The following is a 17,251-nucleotide window of genomic DNA, read 5'->3' as shown; positions in this document are numbered from 1 at the left end:
CCTGGCATAAAAACAGCTACTCATTCAGAAGAATAAGGTATCATTTGCTATGTAAAATATTTTAACGGTCAACATGCTTGTTATTCTACACGCATCCTAAATCAGCTTTTTTTAAAGGGTAATAATAGAATGCTGGGATAAAATTGAGTAGCGTACTTAAGTGCCATTGATTTCAATAAGAGCCACGAATTATGAACTGGATTACAGCCTTAAATTAATTAAGACAGATCTTATTTCCAAATAAAACAGATGAAGAAATAACCCTTGCCTAGAAAAATTTGCAAATAACAACAAAAAATGAAAAATGAAATCTAGTCCCCACAAGAGCTGAAGTGAAGGGTGGCAAATCAACAGATAACACTGTATAATAGTAACACAGTTATTAAACATAGCAATGATGAGGGAATTATATTCATGTGTAATGTTGTATAAGACTCATATGGGAAAAATGAATAGTTGCCCTAACAAACTTCTTATGTAGGAAAGGTTACAAAGATGCAAGAAGTTCAGCCCCTGCTTCTTCAGAATATTTATCAGCAGATCAGAAAAACTTCAAACAACTGCTGCCTAAATTAAGTTCTGAGGGTCCAGAAACCTTTAGACGTATTTTCTGAACACCACATGTTCAGCAAGTTGACATGAGGAGATGGCATGCAAAAGAAAGGACACAAAATAAAAAGAAAATTGACAAGGAGACAAAAAGGTGAAAAGAAGTAGAAGAAGTTGAGGGGGAGGGGAGAGAAGGAAGCTTATAAATATTTGAGAACCTAAAGAAACAGAGATAAAAAGGTATGGGGTGAGGCCCAGAGTAGAGGAAGAATATGCTTTGGAGAAGAAAGGGAAGGGACAAGGGGTCTGTTTGTACCCTGTGTTCCCTCAGAAACATGGAGCTGGCCCCTCTCCTCGTTAGAGCTTGCCAACCTTCATTCTTAACCCTCCTCCTGCTCATACTGCCCACCTTACACAGACAATGCTGTTTCAGCCATAGCAGCAGAAGGCAAGGCGGAAGGAAGTGCCGGATTGCAGAAGCACAGCAGGATAGATGCTAGGGAGATGCCCTGGATTGTGTCAATTGTTTCCCTGCAACTTGCCTGGACCATCCAACTGCCTCAGTCTCCCTTCCTCAGCTTCCATTCTCCTCACATTCACAGTGCTGCTGCGATGACCCAGCTCTCAGAAGTATGCCATCACACTATAGTTTGCAGCACCATCTGTCTGCAGGCATGTGAACTACAGTGTGATGACAGCATTGCACAAATAAATATGTAGGATAAACTGCTTTGTGAATGTGTTTTGCTTTTAAAAGTAAGGTATATGTATATGTGGGACACAGGTGGCGCTGTGGGTTAAACCACAGAGCCTAGGACTTGCCGATCAGAAGGTTGACGGTTCGAATCCCTGCAACGGGGCGAGCTCCCTTTGCTCGGTCCCAGCTCCTGCCCACCTAGCAGTTCGAAAGTACGTGAAGGTGCAAGTATATAAATAGGTAGTGCTCCGGCGGGAAGGTAAACGGCGTTTCCGTGCACTGCTCTGGTCCGCCAGAAGCGGCTTAGTCATGCTGGCTACATGACCCGGAAGCTGTACGCCGGCTCCCTCGGCCAATAAAGCGAGATGAGCGCCGCAACCCCAGAGTCGGTCATGACTGGACCAAATGGTCAGGGGTCCCTTTACCTTTATATGTATATGTATCTAAATAAATGAAATCTGGACCTAGTTCACACAAAAAGCAAACGTTCCTAGGTATGTGAATGTCAAAAGACACATTATATATAGGGCATGCTATTTTTCAAAAGATAAGATGGCGGCGCGCAGAGACGCTGCGGCTCAGTGCTCTCCTTTTGTTTTTTATTTTTACTTGTTCTTTGTTTTTTATTTTTACTTAACACTATCCTCCCCCATAGACTGGTGTCCAAGCTAGAGGCGATTGGACTCTCCAACTCCACCTGTCTCTGGGTTTTGGACTTTTTGTCAGAACGTTCTCAGAGGGTTAGAGTAGGGTCACATATGTCCACAGCCCTTAGCCTTAACACCGGCTCACCACAGGGTTGTGTGTTGAGTCCCCTGCTCTATACTCTCTATACGTATGATTGTACAGCCATTTATTCCAGCAACAAAATCATCAAGTTTGCTGATGACACTACGGTGGTGGGGCTCATTTCAGGAGGGGATGAGTCCGCCTATCGGGACGAGGTGGAGCGGCTTTGTGCTTGGTGTGGAGAGAACAATCTGGCTCTTAATACGACTAAGACCAAGGAATTGGTGGTGGATTACAGGAAAAAAAAGGCGGACATTCAGCCCTTGTATATCAACGGGGAACGGGTGGAGAGGGTGGCGGAATTCAGGTTTTTGGGAGTGACTATCGATCAGGGCATGACGTGGAGCGCAAATACCACTGCTCTGGTGAAGAAGGCCCAGCAGAGAATTTATTTCCTCAGACTTTTAAAGAAGAACAATCTGAGTGAGAGACTGCTGGTGTCCTTCTACCGAGGCTCCATAGAGAGCATTCTCACATACTGTATTTGTGCCTGGTTCTCCAGCTGTACAGCTAGGAAGAGGAAGGTGCTCCAGAAGGTCATAACCACAGCCCAAAGGATTATTGGTCATCCCCTCCCATCTTTGGAAGAACTGTACGGTTCCCGTTGTCTTAGGAAAGCAAACAATATCCTGCAGGATGCATCTCACCCGGGACACAGTCTGTTTGTACTACTGCCTTCTGGCAGGAGATACAGAAACATCAAGTCAAGGACAAATAGACTGAAAAATAGTTTCTATCCAAGAGCTGTGGCCTTCTTAAATGCAGTAACTCGATAGTGTGACCTGGGAGTTTGATGGGTGTGGGTGTGGGTGTGGCTGGAATGTGGTTTGTTTGGTTGTTGTTGTTGTGTTGCTTTTGTTGTTTTTAAGGGATGGCATCCAATTTCGTTGCACTTGTGCAATGTTGCACTTGTGTAATGACAATAAAGAATCTATCTATCTATCTATCTATCTATCTATCTATAAAACCAAGGATTATGTGAGCCCTGTCCTGAGAGAACATTTTATTTATAATTTCTTGCCTAAATATATTCAGGCTCTTTGTCACAAGTAAATCCTATACTTTTGTTTTTACGCAAAACTGCTGCCACACTGGTAGACATTGTAAAATACAGGTAAACAAGAAGAGTGCAAGGATTAAAGCACCTCCCCTGTAGCATGATCTAAAGCAGGCTTTTTTTCCTTTGCTATTCATGCGAGATAGCAAGACAGCACTGTTCACTATGTAGAGGAAAAATATTAACATTTTACCTTCTTGCTCCTCAGATGAAGGTAACAGACACCTGAATCTAAAAAGGCAAAGCATAAAGAAAAGAAAAGGCAGCATCTAGAAGCAAAGAAAGAGGGGACAAAGTTGTTAGTGCAGCGTAAATGAAACAGACAAGAGGGTTTAATGAAAATCCCTGTTAGTGAGTATGCAAATAAGGTTTCTTTCTATATAAAGCTATATTCACTCTCTCTCAGGTATTGCAGAATTGACTCTTGTGCAAAAGCGACTATGAAAGCCATTCTTTCTACTGTGTCAGAACTGTTAACTTGGTTAGACTTCTGGTAGTCTCAGCAACTAACAAAGGGAATAAACATTTTGAAGAAGTCTCGGCTTTCTGTTTCAGTGGGACACCAAGGCAAATATGGGGAAATATTGCATCTTGCACCAGTCCCAAACAATGGCATGTATATTCAGTCATGGGGGCCTATATGATATAAACTTTAATATGAAAAAGTACCAATAGACATAAAGAATGTGCAAAAGAAAAAGCAAACACCAACACTCTTGGATCTGAAATGCTCTTTGAGAAGTAAAAGGGACAGAATAAATAAAACATCTGCAGGCAAATTATTCAAAATTTAAGATATTTTATGTCAGTTGAAGTGGGATGATACTCACGTTTTAAACAGGGGAAATTAGTTTAGGAAAAGGGAAAAAAATATGAGAATGTCAGGTGTACTGTTAATGCATATATTGCACATGCTTCCTAGACTAGGTTCCTTCATGGAGAATTTTAAATTGACACAAATACATTGTAAAGCATAAGCTCTTTCTATAATTTTGCTGCCATAATTTCTAGGAAGTTGAACTCCAGCTTTAAATGTGTGCACCAAACAAAAAGTGTCCAAACATGTATTACAGAATCGTTTTAAAGTAAGAATTACACTTTTAATAAAGGTACAAAAGTCGCTGGCTTCTTTTTCTTATGCAGTTAATCTTCCTCTTTCTGGCTTAAATGGTTCTTCAGTTACTTACTCATAATAAGTCTGCAAAAATTCTATTTATCATGTCATTAAACTAAGCTTCACACTTGAAACAAAAGAAAGAGAGCTAAATGAACGTAGTATTTAGCAAGTTGGGCCTTTCTTTCCCTTTTTAGTATAAATCTTTAAACTCAAACTGCTATACAGTGGTACCTTGCTTTACAACCATAATCCGTTGCAGAGGCTTTCGCCAATGGGGCCTCCAAAAAAAAATTCTACGTAATCCCCCCAAAAATGGGTTGTAATCCCAAAAAAGGTTGCAAACCAGGACACACACTTCTGGGTTTGACATGTTTCTAATCCAAAACATATGCAAACCAAGGTACCACTGTACTGTTAAAAATAAATTTCTTTATTTCCAAAAAGTTAGTGCCTTTTATAAGTCATCTTGCCCAGGAGTCTGGCCTCAAAAGGTTATCACTGTACACTGTACTTATAGAGAAAACATAGCATACTTAGCACTTTCAGTTAAAACAGACAAACTAATTATGGGGAAATTGAAATAAAATTACGTTTCCTATTTTCTCTTTCAGAATGATTTGCTGAAATGTTTTTTATAACAATGTTTTAAAATAGTATAAGGAAAAATACAATATTAACAACTATAATCTTTGTATCTGATACCCACTGTGCACTACAGCTTTGTACAATAACCAGAAACTATTAAATAATCCATCGTTATTTAAAAATTTGGTTAAATATCCAAATTCACTGCTTGTCCATAATGCTGCGATTTTTGCTTCCATTGCTAAATTATTATATCCACTTTCTTAAAATTTTACTCTAAAAGCATGCGTTTCTTCTGTTTCCCCATGGCAATGATGTAGTCTACATGGTATTACTAAGCCCAAATAATATAACCTTCCCTTTTGTTTGCCTGACATATGAATAGAAGTATTAAGAAAGAGGTGCAAAATTTCTATTGATGGAATAGTATAGAAGAATGCAATTATTTTATCTCATCTCACAATGATAAACTCTATACTATTTCAAACTATTTGTGTCCATATTATTACTATTAAGCAAACACAGCAGGTTAAACTTTTTTTCCATATTCAGTATAACTACAGCTATTGCTATCTGAAAGTAAAAATAACCAAACAAACCAAGTGTTGCATCTCACCCTGAGATGATACAGCATAACTCCCGTACTAAGGATATCATAATCCATGGCCATTAAATGAGGTAAACTGGAATCTATCATCACTCCAGCTTTTTCCTTGTTGATATCCACACTGTATTCTTCCATGATAGCTTTCCTGTTAATCCACTTATCTGTCCAGTCTTTGGTCAACTGCTCAATCTTTGGAAACAGTAAATGAGGGGGGAAACGTACTTATTATAAAGCGTTACATAAAACCATTTTTTCCTGCAAGAAAGTACAAATTACATAAGTTACTCTGATGGCTGCTGGGCAATTGTTCCTAACAGCATGCTTGTGAAGAGGCTTCTAATCTAGAAACTTGATCTGCACACTAAGCAACAAGTTGCCCAGAAGGAAGAGCTGAGTCAGCCACTCTATAGAGACTAACTGGGACTATTTTGGTTCCTTATGTCACATGATCTCTGCTGGGCTGGAATCCTAGCCGTCTCTAGTGGTGATAGCAATATAGTCAAGTTCAGGCCAGCAGCTTCCTCCACTTGTAATGGTAGTAAAAGGAGTAAGGTGACTGGTCCTCATTGCAAGTGTTCCCAGTATGAGACCCTGACACTTTAAGGTTGCTTTTCCCATGTACCTGCATTCATAAGGTCACTCTTTATGGGCCTTGGGGAAATATCCATGCATATTTGCTAACCTATGTATACACTCTTATAGAAATGCCACACAGATATTAGGGAAATTATTAATCATGCATACCTTAAGTTCATTCTGAAGAACTAATTCTGTAAGATTTCCTTCTCTGTCATCGCTCCATGAAGGACTAGAATTCCTCTGTTGAAACAAAATATTAGGGATGTAATGTTTCCATATTCAAAACGAAGGTGAATGATCTGAAGTCACAAGGTAAAGTAATATATCAGAATTATCCTATATTTGACCATCCATAGCTACATATGAAGTATTCCTAACCACAGCGGTGAGCACTGGAAAGAGAAGTGATATAGAAATTTTGATATTAATTCTTGACATAGATTTTGCTTTAGTTGTTTCATGCATTTACTCTGTAATATTATGTATCAATGAGTGATTTGATTCTTGGGTTCCTGGTTGGGTTCCTGCATTTTGCAAATCTCTCATGCCTCACTCCTACACTGCATTTCATACTTATCTGACCCTGAAGGGTGGGAAGTTTATTTGCATTATTAGAAGGGCACAGATGGTTAGTCAGGGTGTTTTGCTAGGATGTTTTAAGTTCACGCCAGAGTGCTGACCCAGGAAGAAATATATGGGAATGGAATGCCCATAGTTCCTTAGTGAAAGCCTGGCTGTCAAGGCAACTGGAGGTTAAGTGCAAAAGCTGAGACCAAAGTTGATATCAGTGTAGAGCCATGTCTTTTTACATCCCTTGACCTGTAACCTCTTTTGATGTATGCAGTGATGCTTTATGATGTATGGCTATGTGTGTAAAACTCTATAAAAGCTTAGTTCTAACATTCCTCTGATGCACTCTTTTCTAGCTGGCAAGGCTGCCCTATTGCGCCATCGCTTTAATAAAGCGGGTTCCTACTGGAAGTTTGCTTGCTAGTCTCTTGGTTTCGTGGTCACTTAAAAGGTATATTCCCTCACCTGAGCAAGGACTAGTGCATACCTTAAGTGGTTCAGAAGTAAATTCTTACCACAGTAAGGAGGAAATTCTGGATCTTACAGCTAAATCTCTGTTCTATCCTTATACGAGTGCATGGACCCAAGTTTGATGTCACCTTCTTTCCAGGACTTGACTGAAAGATTCCACTGGGAGGTCTCTGAAATTCCCTGAGATGACTCAGCAGTGCTTTGTCACATTGACTACAAAGCCATTGGGTGTCGGGTATCAGAAAGTAGATATCTATCTCCAACGCTGCTGCTTCTTTTTTCTTTTTTTACTAAAAAAATGTTTAGGGGTACTCTGATTTTGACTCAAGAAAATCACCATTTTATAGTTCAAATCGGGAAAAATAAATACAGTAAATAGACAAAAGTACAAAGATTCACAAAATGTTTAGGCGTATGTGTCCCCCTGCATTCCCCCAGAAAAAAGCATTGCCTACCTCTGTGGGCTGGTGATATAAACCAAGGCATGATTGACTGAAATATCATTAATGCAGTATAGAAATATCATTAATCTTCTGATTATTCCTTTGAATCTTGAGTGTTTGCTGTGACTGATTGAAGACCTTGCCTTTAAAGTCCCAAAGCCACTCTTGGAGTAATCTAATTTTAGGACAGCTAAAAATTGTTTCCACAATGTATTTAAGACTCAAACCACGACTACCCTAAACGGGTATATGTAATTTTTCAAAAATGAACAAACACACTATTTTGGTCAATATGCTTAATTAAAGTTAACAATCATATCAACTTCATAATTTTGTTATAGCAAGTGACATTTGCACATCAACTAATAACCATCCCAAGTTTGCTTTGTATTTTGCTTTAAGCTGGAGATTTCTGGGTGTGTGCTGGGAGCATGTTTAGACCAGGCATGAGGAACCTGTGTGTCTTCAGATGTTTTTGGATTCTAGCTCTCATCATCCCTGACCACTGGCCATGCTGGTTGGGGCTGATAAGAGTTAAAATCCATTAACATCTGCGGGTCAGATCGGCTCCATCCCTGACTTAGTTATTAATGATATCATTTGAGTTCTAGATTATTCAACTTTAAAGACATAACTATATTTAACTTATTTATTAAGAGCAGCTTCAGGGGTATAGCACATGCTGTGTACTCAGGAAGTCCCAGGTACAATGTCCAGCAGCTCCACCTAAATGCCACTAGTAACATCTGCATGGGAGCCTGGAAGATGCCCCCAGTCGGAGCAAGGACTACTGGGCTGGAGGAACAAATTGACTGACATGGTATAAAGCAGTTTCCTGTATTCTTAGTAACCCAACTCAGGCTAAAGTGATATTGCTAAAAATATATATTTATATACAGATCTAATGACTGGCCAATTTAGACTCCATTTAATTAAACATTTGTACAAACCAGCTCAAAGCTCATCAGCATAGCCTTCAATCTATCAATTTCTTCTCGCAATTCTCTAATCAGCTTCACATTTGCATCCTGAAATATAGCAAATATTAGAGAACAAACAAGCTTTTCAAAAAATAATAATACAGAAGTCATAGAACAGTATGGAAGCAACTGATTCCATATGGCTTGTTCTAAAAGAAATATGCTGGATGCTTAAGGGCATTGCTATGCCATATTTCTTTCTTTCTTTCTTTCTTTCTTTCTCTTTCTTTCTTTCTCTTTCTTTCTTTCTTTCTTTCTTTCTTTTAGTGGGGGAGAGAAATCATGGATCTCATGCTGAGTTCATAATTCACCTACTGCACAGCATATCTATACTGAATCTCCCCCTTATCTGTTAAAATTCAGACCGTGATTATACTTGGTGTGAACATGTGTAGTAGGTACATATATGATGAAAACACACCTTAAGTATTAATTAACAGTACCACATTGAAATAATAACATTTTTATATGCACATAAGCAGTAAGGCAAAAATGCTGTGGCCCTTCACAGATTATTTATTGGACTTTCACTTGTACTTTTGTAAGAGATAAGAACATTGATTAATAAATGATAAAATAACAACATGGTAGCTCACCTCATTTACCCGGGGTTTGTTAATAATGTTTTTGGCATTTGAGGCATACCGCAACGTACTCATGGTCTCATTGTAACAAGAGTTTGCAGGTGAGATAGCTACAGATAAAAAAAAGGAAATACTGTGTAAATAAAAAAATTGATTGCAAAAGCACACCACAGTTTTTATCCCTCCATGCAAAAACCACAAGACTATATAAACCCTATTTTCAATTTAGCCTGTCTGCATGAAGATGTCCAAGAGGGCTGAAAACAACAATGCAGCGTTTCCGCCTTTGCAGAAACGCCCCTCCAAACCAAACCCTCTTCATACTACCTACAGTTTTGCCCAAGGCCAATCGGTAAGTCCTTGACTAAGCTGGAATTTGAAGTCTCATCTTAAGACTTATTCTGCATTGTGACTATAAAGTACTAGTGAGCCTCCCACTGGTTAATGTTAATTCAAGATAAATCACAGCAGATAAATCAAATGTACATTTTTGACAAAGTATGTATTGTTGAAAACATGGGTTATGATGGCTGACCTTCCTCTGGAGTAGAGGCTCACTCAACCAAGCCTCTTAAATTTCAAGCTCCATAGAGACAGGCACACAAGCAAACAGACGACGAGCCTGCAAGCACAGGTGCGTGGTTTAAAAGGGCTTAGCAGAAGCTGCCCCTATTCTCAGGAAGGTCAGACACATGGTGACACATGTTTTAATTATGCTCAGATTAGATTACTGCAATGCACTACACATGGGCTGCCTTTGAGCAGCCTCCAGAATCTTCAGCTGATCCAGAAGGTGGCAACTAAGGGTCTTCATGGGTGTCTGACTTTGAAAACGCATGCCACTGATTTTACAATAGCTTCACTGGGAAAAAATTAATGTGCGCTGGATTTCTAAATGGCCATCCCCTCCCATACAAGCCTGCCTGCCCATGAAGATCGGCAGAGGAGGTCCTCATTGGTGGCAGGAACATGACTGGCTGGAACGCAGGAGAAAGCCTTCTCTGTGGCAGCATCTAAATTATGAAATTCCTTGTCTCTTCAGTCGTTTCTCTCTTGTCTAGCCAAGGCACCATTATTCTGGCAGGCATGTGGCCTGCTGTGTTGGTGAGCTATTGGTAGAGCGACCACTTGTTTTAGCCTGTTGCTTTTGGTTGTATGACTAAGAACAGCCCTGCTCCATCAGACTAAAGGCCTGCCTAGTCTCCCACATCCTGTCTCCCACAGTGGCTCACCAGGTGTCTATGGGAATCCACAAGCAAGACATGAGTGCATTAACCATCTCCCACTTCTGTTCCTCAGCAACCAGTATGATAGTGCATAATAACTAGTAGCTATGGATAGATTTATTCTCCATGAATCTGTCTAATTCCATTTTAAAGCTAAGATGTACTAATTTTATAGTTTTGCTTTTTTTAAAAAAAAAAATCTTAGCAACCCTGAGCATTATGGCTACATGCATAAAAATCTGCTAAAATAAGTAAATGGCATACTCAACAAGGCAATCCTTCCAGCAGGCATTTTATTTGATGTTTGATTTTATAGCTTTTGCTGATGTTGATGTTTTGTATTGTATCTTTGTAAATCCCTTGGAAGCTACTGTAGTTAAGTGGTACATAAACTGTTTAAATAAATAAAATACACCCTGCGAGGAAAATAGGATTGTTAACTTACTTGCGATCATAATGGTCTTGGAATTGCCACCCAGACTATCCTTCAGAAGCCAAGTGAGGATGGAGTCACGGTATGGAGTGTAAGCTTGACGTCTCTGGCTGCTGATACTGGCTCCAGAGTTATTGTCTGTGTGACTGCTATCCACTTCACTGGCTATGCTGTTTATACTCTGGCAGCTGCTGAACATCTGAGAATTTTGTGCTGAAAACAGGGAAAACAATTGTAAGCCTCTGACGTGTACAATTTAAATCTCTGGTGGGGATCCTACAGCCCTCCAGATGTGCTTGGACTACAACTCCCATCAGTGATGGCCAACGGTCAGGGATGATGGGAGCTGGAATCTATCAACATCTGAAGGGTCAACAGGTTTCCCATCCCTGTGATAAATATACAGTCATCACTCAATTGTTGTGGAAGATCCACATATATTTACTTAATGTAGCACTTGTGTCAAAACTAAAATCATAATGGTTTGTTGCTGGGTTAATATTATTCCACAACAGATAGTACCACCATTGCAAATTGATTGCTGGGTCAAATGTGAGTTGTATACCTAATGAATGATAGTAAATGTCACAATTCCTCCACTCGGGGCTCATCCAGACTTCTGTTTGTGCTGCAATTTGTAGGCACAGGTCCATGCCGGTTCCCGCCCCCCTGGGAATACCTGCTATTTACCACTGAATTGGAACTAATGGTAATCTGCAGAAAACTCAACTGATGTTTGTTCTGATTCAGTGGTAAACAGGTTTTTTCAGTGAGAGAAAAACAAAAAAAAACACCACTCGAACCCATGTCTGGAAAGCACAAAGCTGTGCCTACAAATCATGGCACAAATGGAAGCTTAGATGAGCCCTCACTGTATCTTCCTCCAAGCTTTTTTTATTTAAAGATGCTAGATACATGTTCCCTTGTTGTATAGCTCCCATGCAAACAGACTAACCCAGCACTATTTTTTTTAATGACACAAGGCACCTTCCTGTTAGCGGCCATTGCTATTCGGAGTCAGAAGGTAGTTTACTTGCAACTTCATTCAGCATCTTTCAGCTCTTACTTCCCTGTGTCAGAGCTTTTTCTTTTTGAAAATGCCGGAAGCAGACTGTATGTTTCCCCACATAAACAGAAACAAAATCACACAACTGCATTGTTAAAAGAAGAAGAAGAAGAAGAAGAAGAGTTTGGATTTGATATCCCGCCTTTCACTCCCCTTCAGGAGTCTCAAAGCAGCTAACAATCTCCTTTTCCCTTCCTCCCCCACAACAAACACTCTGTGAGGTGAGTGGAGCTGAGAGACTTCAAAGAAGTGTGACTGGCCCAAGGTCACCCAGCAGCTGCATGTGGAGGAGCGGAGACTCGAACCCGGTTCCCCAGATTACGAGACTACCGCTCTTAACCACTACACCACACTGGCTCTCAAAAGAGTTTGTTCTTGGATATAGCTTGTGGTGAGTGAGAAGAGAGTTTAAACAAGAGCATAGGTGCGGACGACACAGTAAACCTTGGATTAGCTCAGCACAATATGGGAATGAAAAACTGAGGATGAGAAGAGTAGCAAGTCTGTATGCTGCCGGTAAATCATAGTTTGGCTTACTGTGACATTCAAATGAGGCCAATGTTTAATTTATTGTCCTATGTTGAAGTTGTTTCCCTTGGAAGTAACTGCAATAGTTTACAAACACTTAATTGATTTACATGCCAAGTGAGAATATAATGCATCATCATTATTGTTTGCCTGGTAAATTTTAAAGTAAGATTCAATAAGCCATTTTGTATGGCAGCATTATGTCTAGCTATTGCTCCAATGAAAGATAACATTATTTATACCTAATGTGGAGATGACAATGCCAAGAGTAACCAATGATTTGTTAATATTGGCACCTTCTGTAATCCGATCTTTGCAGTAACTTGGATCAGCTCTTTCACTACAACAAATCATGGAAAGAAGGAGATAAGTAACACTGTTCTATGGAATACAATAGCATAGCATCAAATTTTGAACACAGTGAGTGGAATTCATTGTACAGTACTATTACGAACGCTTCCTCTGTATGAGCATAACAGCTTGCTAGTCAGAAAAACCCTCCCCACATGTTTGGAGGGTTCTCCTGACCTCCCAGAGCTAATTAAAGGGGCACCCAGGGAACACTGGAGGAAGCAGCGGGGGAAGCCTCATTGTGGGGCTTCCACTGACAGTGTTTGCTGGTGTGTATGTCTACTTATCGCTAACAGGAGTGCTCTTGTTCTCTGTCTTGAACAGAGATCTTGCAGTGTTGTTGGGTCTCACCAGCAGGCAATGAGGTTTCAAAGGGGAAAGGCTCAGTCGCAAGACTAGTTGCCATCCCTAAACCTGAGCATTTGATTGCTATACAGATGGGGAGGAAGAGACCAGCAAAGGAAACAAGTGTTGTTTTCTTTGTTTCCTTCTGAAACCCCCCCATATAACCCCCGAAGAGGGTGTTTGTTTGTTTGTTTGTTTGTCTGTTTCATGGCATGCATCCACTCTACACTAAACATAGTAAAAGCTTTTAGGCCAATTCTAGCCCTCTCCCCCATTTCCTCTCTTTTAAAAACAGATTCCCTCAACGTTCTATATAGTCATTGTTTTTAGGTCCTTGTCAAGCTATTCTGTGTTTTAAAATCCTTCCTTAATTTCACAATCTTATATTCTTTTGCATACCCGAGGAGTTCCCCAACTATGAAGAAACTGCTACTTTGCGGTGGTCCCATATTCTTCCACAATGATTGTCATTCGACCATCCAAGTTCACTATTAGAGTAAATGATAGTATCTCTGAACGATCCCTCTCTGCCCCTTTTGTTTTCATTTATCCTCAACAGATTACATTGCATTTGCTGCTCCAGTTTGATTCAAAACAATGCAAATATACTTGCTTCCAAAGGACCTAGATATGTTCAGTAGGAGGTAAAAACATTCCAAAGCTTTTTAACATGTATTTCTAACCTAAATTGCACTAAACAACCAGAAATGTACACATACATCTTTACTTAATCTTTTCTGGTGCTTGATACTATCAAATCCATATCTTCTTCCTACTTTGCCTCCTCTGTCCCCAGGATTTAACTTAATTTCTATACTTTCACTGTACAATTTAAAATATTATTAGAATTGAGTGCATCAAAAGAAAAATTGTAATGTGGCATCCGTTTATGACTGTGGTTTTCAGCTTTCAAACTGTGTTTGGGTAATTCTGGAGTACCCCAAAACTACAAGTTACTAATCAGTAATGGCAGACGCGAGTGGTGCTGTGGTCTAAACCACAGAGCCTAGGGCTTGTCGATCAGAAGGTTGGTGGTTCAAATGCCCGCTAAGGGGTAAGCACCCGTTGTTCAGTCCCAGCTCCTGCCCACCTGGCAATTCGAAAGCACATCAAAGTGCAAGTAGATAAATAGGTACCGCTCCGGTGGACAGGTAAACGGCGTTTCCGTGCGCTGCTCTGGTTTGCCAGAAGCAGCTTAGTCATGCTGGCCACATGACCCGGAAGCTGTCTGCAGACAAATGCCAGCTCCCTCAGCCTATAGAGCGAGATGAGCGCTGCAACCCCAGAGTCATCCGCGACCGGACCTAACGGTCAGGGGTTCCTTTAGCTTTAATGGCAGACAAGCTTCCTTGAAACACAGTTTTCCCTTCCAATGACAATGTGGGATTATGTTAAGGTGATTACATTGAAGCTAGGTGTGAACATGCCCCAGAGTCCTCCGCAATACACAGGAGCCCCATGACAAGCAAGTTGATATGAAAATCCTTCCCTAAAAAGCAGAAAGTTTAAAAACAACTGGCTTACAAAATGCTATATTAAAAAGCAAAATATTACCTGCCTGCAAGGTCCACTAAGTTGATCTTGCTTGCAATTTCAGAGGGCAGATTGTTCTCTAATATAGCCTGAAAGGAAACAAATTCAAATTTGTGTGGATTTTGCCACACAAGAACACCACAAAAGGTAAGCATATATATCATGGCCTTCACAAAACAGAATTGTACATAGGGTTTCAATAGTCTGGATCCTAATGTGTGGTAGCCTAAGGACTAAGATGGTCAAAAGAGCTCCATCACATATATAGTTTTAGGGCAAAGATGGGACTCCATGTGGTCCAATTGAAATTAACTAACTAAAAAAAGAAAGAAAATAAATAGACTTAAAAGCATTCCTGTCATTTTGATAAAATGGATTGATTGTTCAAATCAAAGCCAATAACTTTTATCTTTATGGGTTTCAAAAATTCTCCAGTGGAAAATGGGACTAACCTGAGTATACTGGATGGTGAAGATAGCATGGGATCTGCTGCTGGCATCATGAATGTGTGTGGCTGCTGTAATTCTACATAGAAGAAAAAGCAGAAAAGTTTAAAAGTAATTGTAACTAAGTCGGTATGGAAAACAGATGATAGCCAATATTAAGAAGCAGAAGAATCAAGGTGGCACCATAGTTCCAAGATTGGATTGGGAACACTATCCATATCTGTTGTCAGGTATGTTTTTCAAGCATGAAAAACATGTGCTTTTCAAGCATGAAAAACATGTGCTCTAAAGTTCTACCCTAGAAACCAGAAGTGAAAGGACTTTCCCTTAGAATATTAATCTGTTAATTATGATTGGAAGTAAAAAGGAGTAACTGGAATAAAAATCAATATAAATAAGAAGGCAACATATTTAGGAGTTTTCAAAAGCAAAATACCTGTTTGCTATTCCTTCTTCCAGAAGTCCAACTACTTGTTTGTAGTCTGTAACCACATGTTGAGACAGACCTAACAGAGATTTTAAACACAATAGGACCTATCATTAATGAAACGTGCTTTCTATTTTTAGACCTAATATAGCCAGGTGCATTCAGATAACCCCATGCAAGAGCATTTCTGCATGTGTACTGCTGAGAGGAAAGAGGATAGTAGCAAATCTTATTCCAGAGTGTCTCTGCAAGAAACAAGACATGTGTTTTTATGTCACTTACAGTCGTTGGGATCCTGAACTGTGGTTGATTGCTCAGGAAGAAAAAAAAAATCAAAACAACTGATTTGACAATAATGTAATGTGAACAACCTTTCTAAAACTAGGTAATCACTTCTGTGTTGAGTACAGATAAATAAACCAAAACAAATTAGTACAAGAAAAAAAGTGAAAACAATTTTTAACTATAAAAAACCATTCTGTAAGCTTGCAAGAAAGGAAACTACAAGACAGAGGTGCTGCACTGCAGAATTCAGAATTAGTCTCTGCAGTCCCACTAGAGAGCAGCAAACTGCAGCAATGCAACTTCAGTACTAATAATATAAAAGGCCCATCATAGGAACGCTGAGCTGCTGCTTTGGTAGTGACACACTGCTCTGTATTTACAGCTGCATGCAAGCACGTTGCTACTAAATTATGAAGCAACAAAAATAAAGAATGCATAAATACAAGCCTTTTGCAGTTCTATAATACCCCTCTGCTACAGCATCTCAAATAGGATTCAGAGAGCACAACTGCTGGAAGATCTCTCACAGCTACTGCAGTAGTTTGCACATTTTACTCCGGAAAGTCATATAAAATTAAGGTATGTCAATGGTGGTAGAGATGGAATAGCAGGAAAAGCACCATGTGGTTGTTTTAGAAAAGAGTGGCCATTTTTAAATATCACAAAGATCTGGAAGTCTTTCTTGGCTAAAAATTGGTCCTGCGTTGCATCATTTCCTGATGTTAAAAAATGCTGGTTCCTTAACAGCTGAACCATCTGGAAGAGAGAATTTTGAAACCATTCCAATAGGTAGCATTAAAAGGCTTTCAGAGTTTTAAAAGGCTAAGATCTAGAAATTATTTACTGTAAATAATGATAGCATGGAAACTACCAAAAACATCTGGTACTGTTTCTTTCTTTTTAAAAACTGAGATTTGCAACTGGGAAATGTGCTGCTTGTAAACAGTAAGGCAAAATGCAGCTGAAAACAAAGACGGGTGCCTTGTTCATACATAAGGTTACTAGGAATGCAAGAAGCATAGGACCAAAACTTGCATATTTTAATTGCACCTAAGGCCAGAACTAAACATTACTGAGGATGTGAGACTGCTGCTCAAAGTCTTCTCTCTCCCCACATAGTTTTTTCCCATCCCCAAAACATGTATTAAAACAAAATGTGTGACAGATGCATCTTGCTGCAAGTTTCCTTACAAGTAGCAGCCAATGGAGTGGAGCAGAGCAGAGGAATTAGCAATGAAATGATGTCATATTCCACATTTTATTTTACTAGACTCATGAGGGACACATGATAACAAAAAATGCTGCTTTCTGTGACAGCCAATAGCCTGCAATTATGACTATTTCTAATTAAACTTAAGTTCATTAACTGAAACCAGCAGGCACACACACTTCACAACTCTCCTGCAAACTGCTGGATTTTCGGGTTGCTTTTGCTACCTATAAACTCTTAACTGCCTGGACTTTTAAAAAGCACAATGCGTGCAAGAATAGAAAAATTAAGTTTTGCCCTTTGTTGCAGAAATTGAAACCGTGCTAATGGTATCCATATAACAAAATTCCATGATGGAAAAAACATGGACTGG

The 17,251-nt window shown here is 39.6% G+C and overlaps 1 protein-coding gene across 6 annotated transcripts in view; it reads right to left on the bottom strand.

Annotated features, from left to right (window-relative positions):
* The window catches only part of STARD9 (StAR related lipid transfer domain containing 9), a 90,645-nt gene that overhangs the window by 41,102 nt on the left and 32,292 nt on the right, over positions 1–17,251 (bottom strand). For 4 of the 6 annotated variants that reach the window (XM_083746023.1, XM_083746025.1, XM_083746024.1 and 1 more), the window contains exons 8-16: positions 15,393–15,462; positions 14,963–15,035; positions 14,532–14,599; positions 12,524–12,621; positions 10,700–10,900; positions 9,041–9,138; positions 8,415–8,492; positions 6,146–6,220; positions 5,411–5,590 (exon numbers count right to left, since the gene is read on the bottom strand). In XM_083746023.1, coding sequence (XP_083602149.1) covers positions 5,411–5,590; positions 6,146–6,220; positions 8,415–8,492; positions 9,041–9,138; positions 10,700–10,900; positions 12,524–12,621; positions 14,532–14,599; positions 14,963–15,035; positions 15,393–15,462 — 941 coding nt within the window. Of the gene's footprint in view, positions 1–3,285; positions 3,362–5,410; positions 5,591–6,145; positions 6,221–8,414; positions 8,493–9,040; positions 9,139–10,699; positions 10,901–12,523; positions 12,622–14,531; positions 14,600–14,962; positions 15,036–15,392; positions 15,463–17,251 lie in introns of all 6 variants that reach the window. The other 2 variants (XM_083746027.1, XM_083746026.1) reach the window with 2 other exon arrangements.

Source organism: Podarcis gaigeae, assembly GCF_964106915.1.
Source record: "Podarcis gaigeae genome assembly, chromosome: 1".
Classification (NCBI taxonomy): Eukaryota; Metazoa; Chordata; class Lepidosauria; order Squamata; family Lacertidae; genus Podarcis; species Podarcis gaigeae.
Note: the sequence above shows the minus strand (reverse complement) of the source record. Positions and strands in the feature narration are given on the sequence as shown.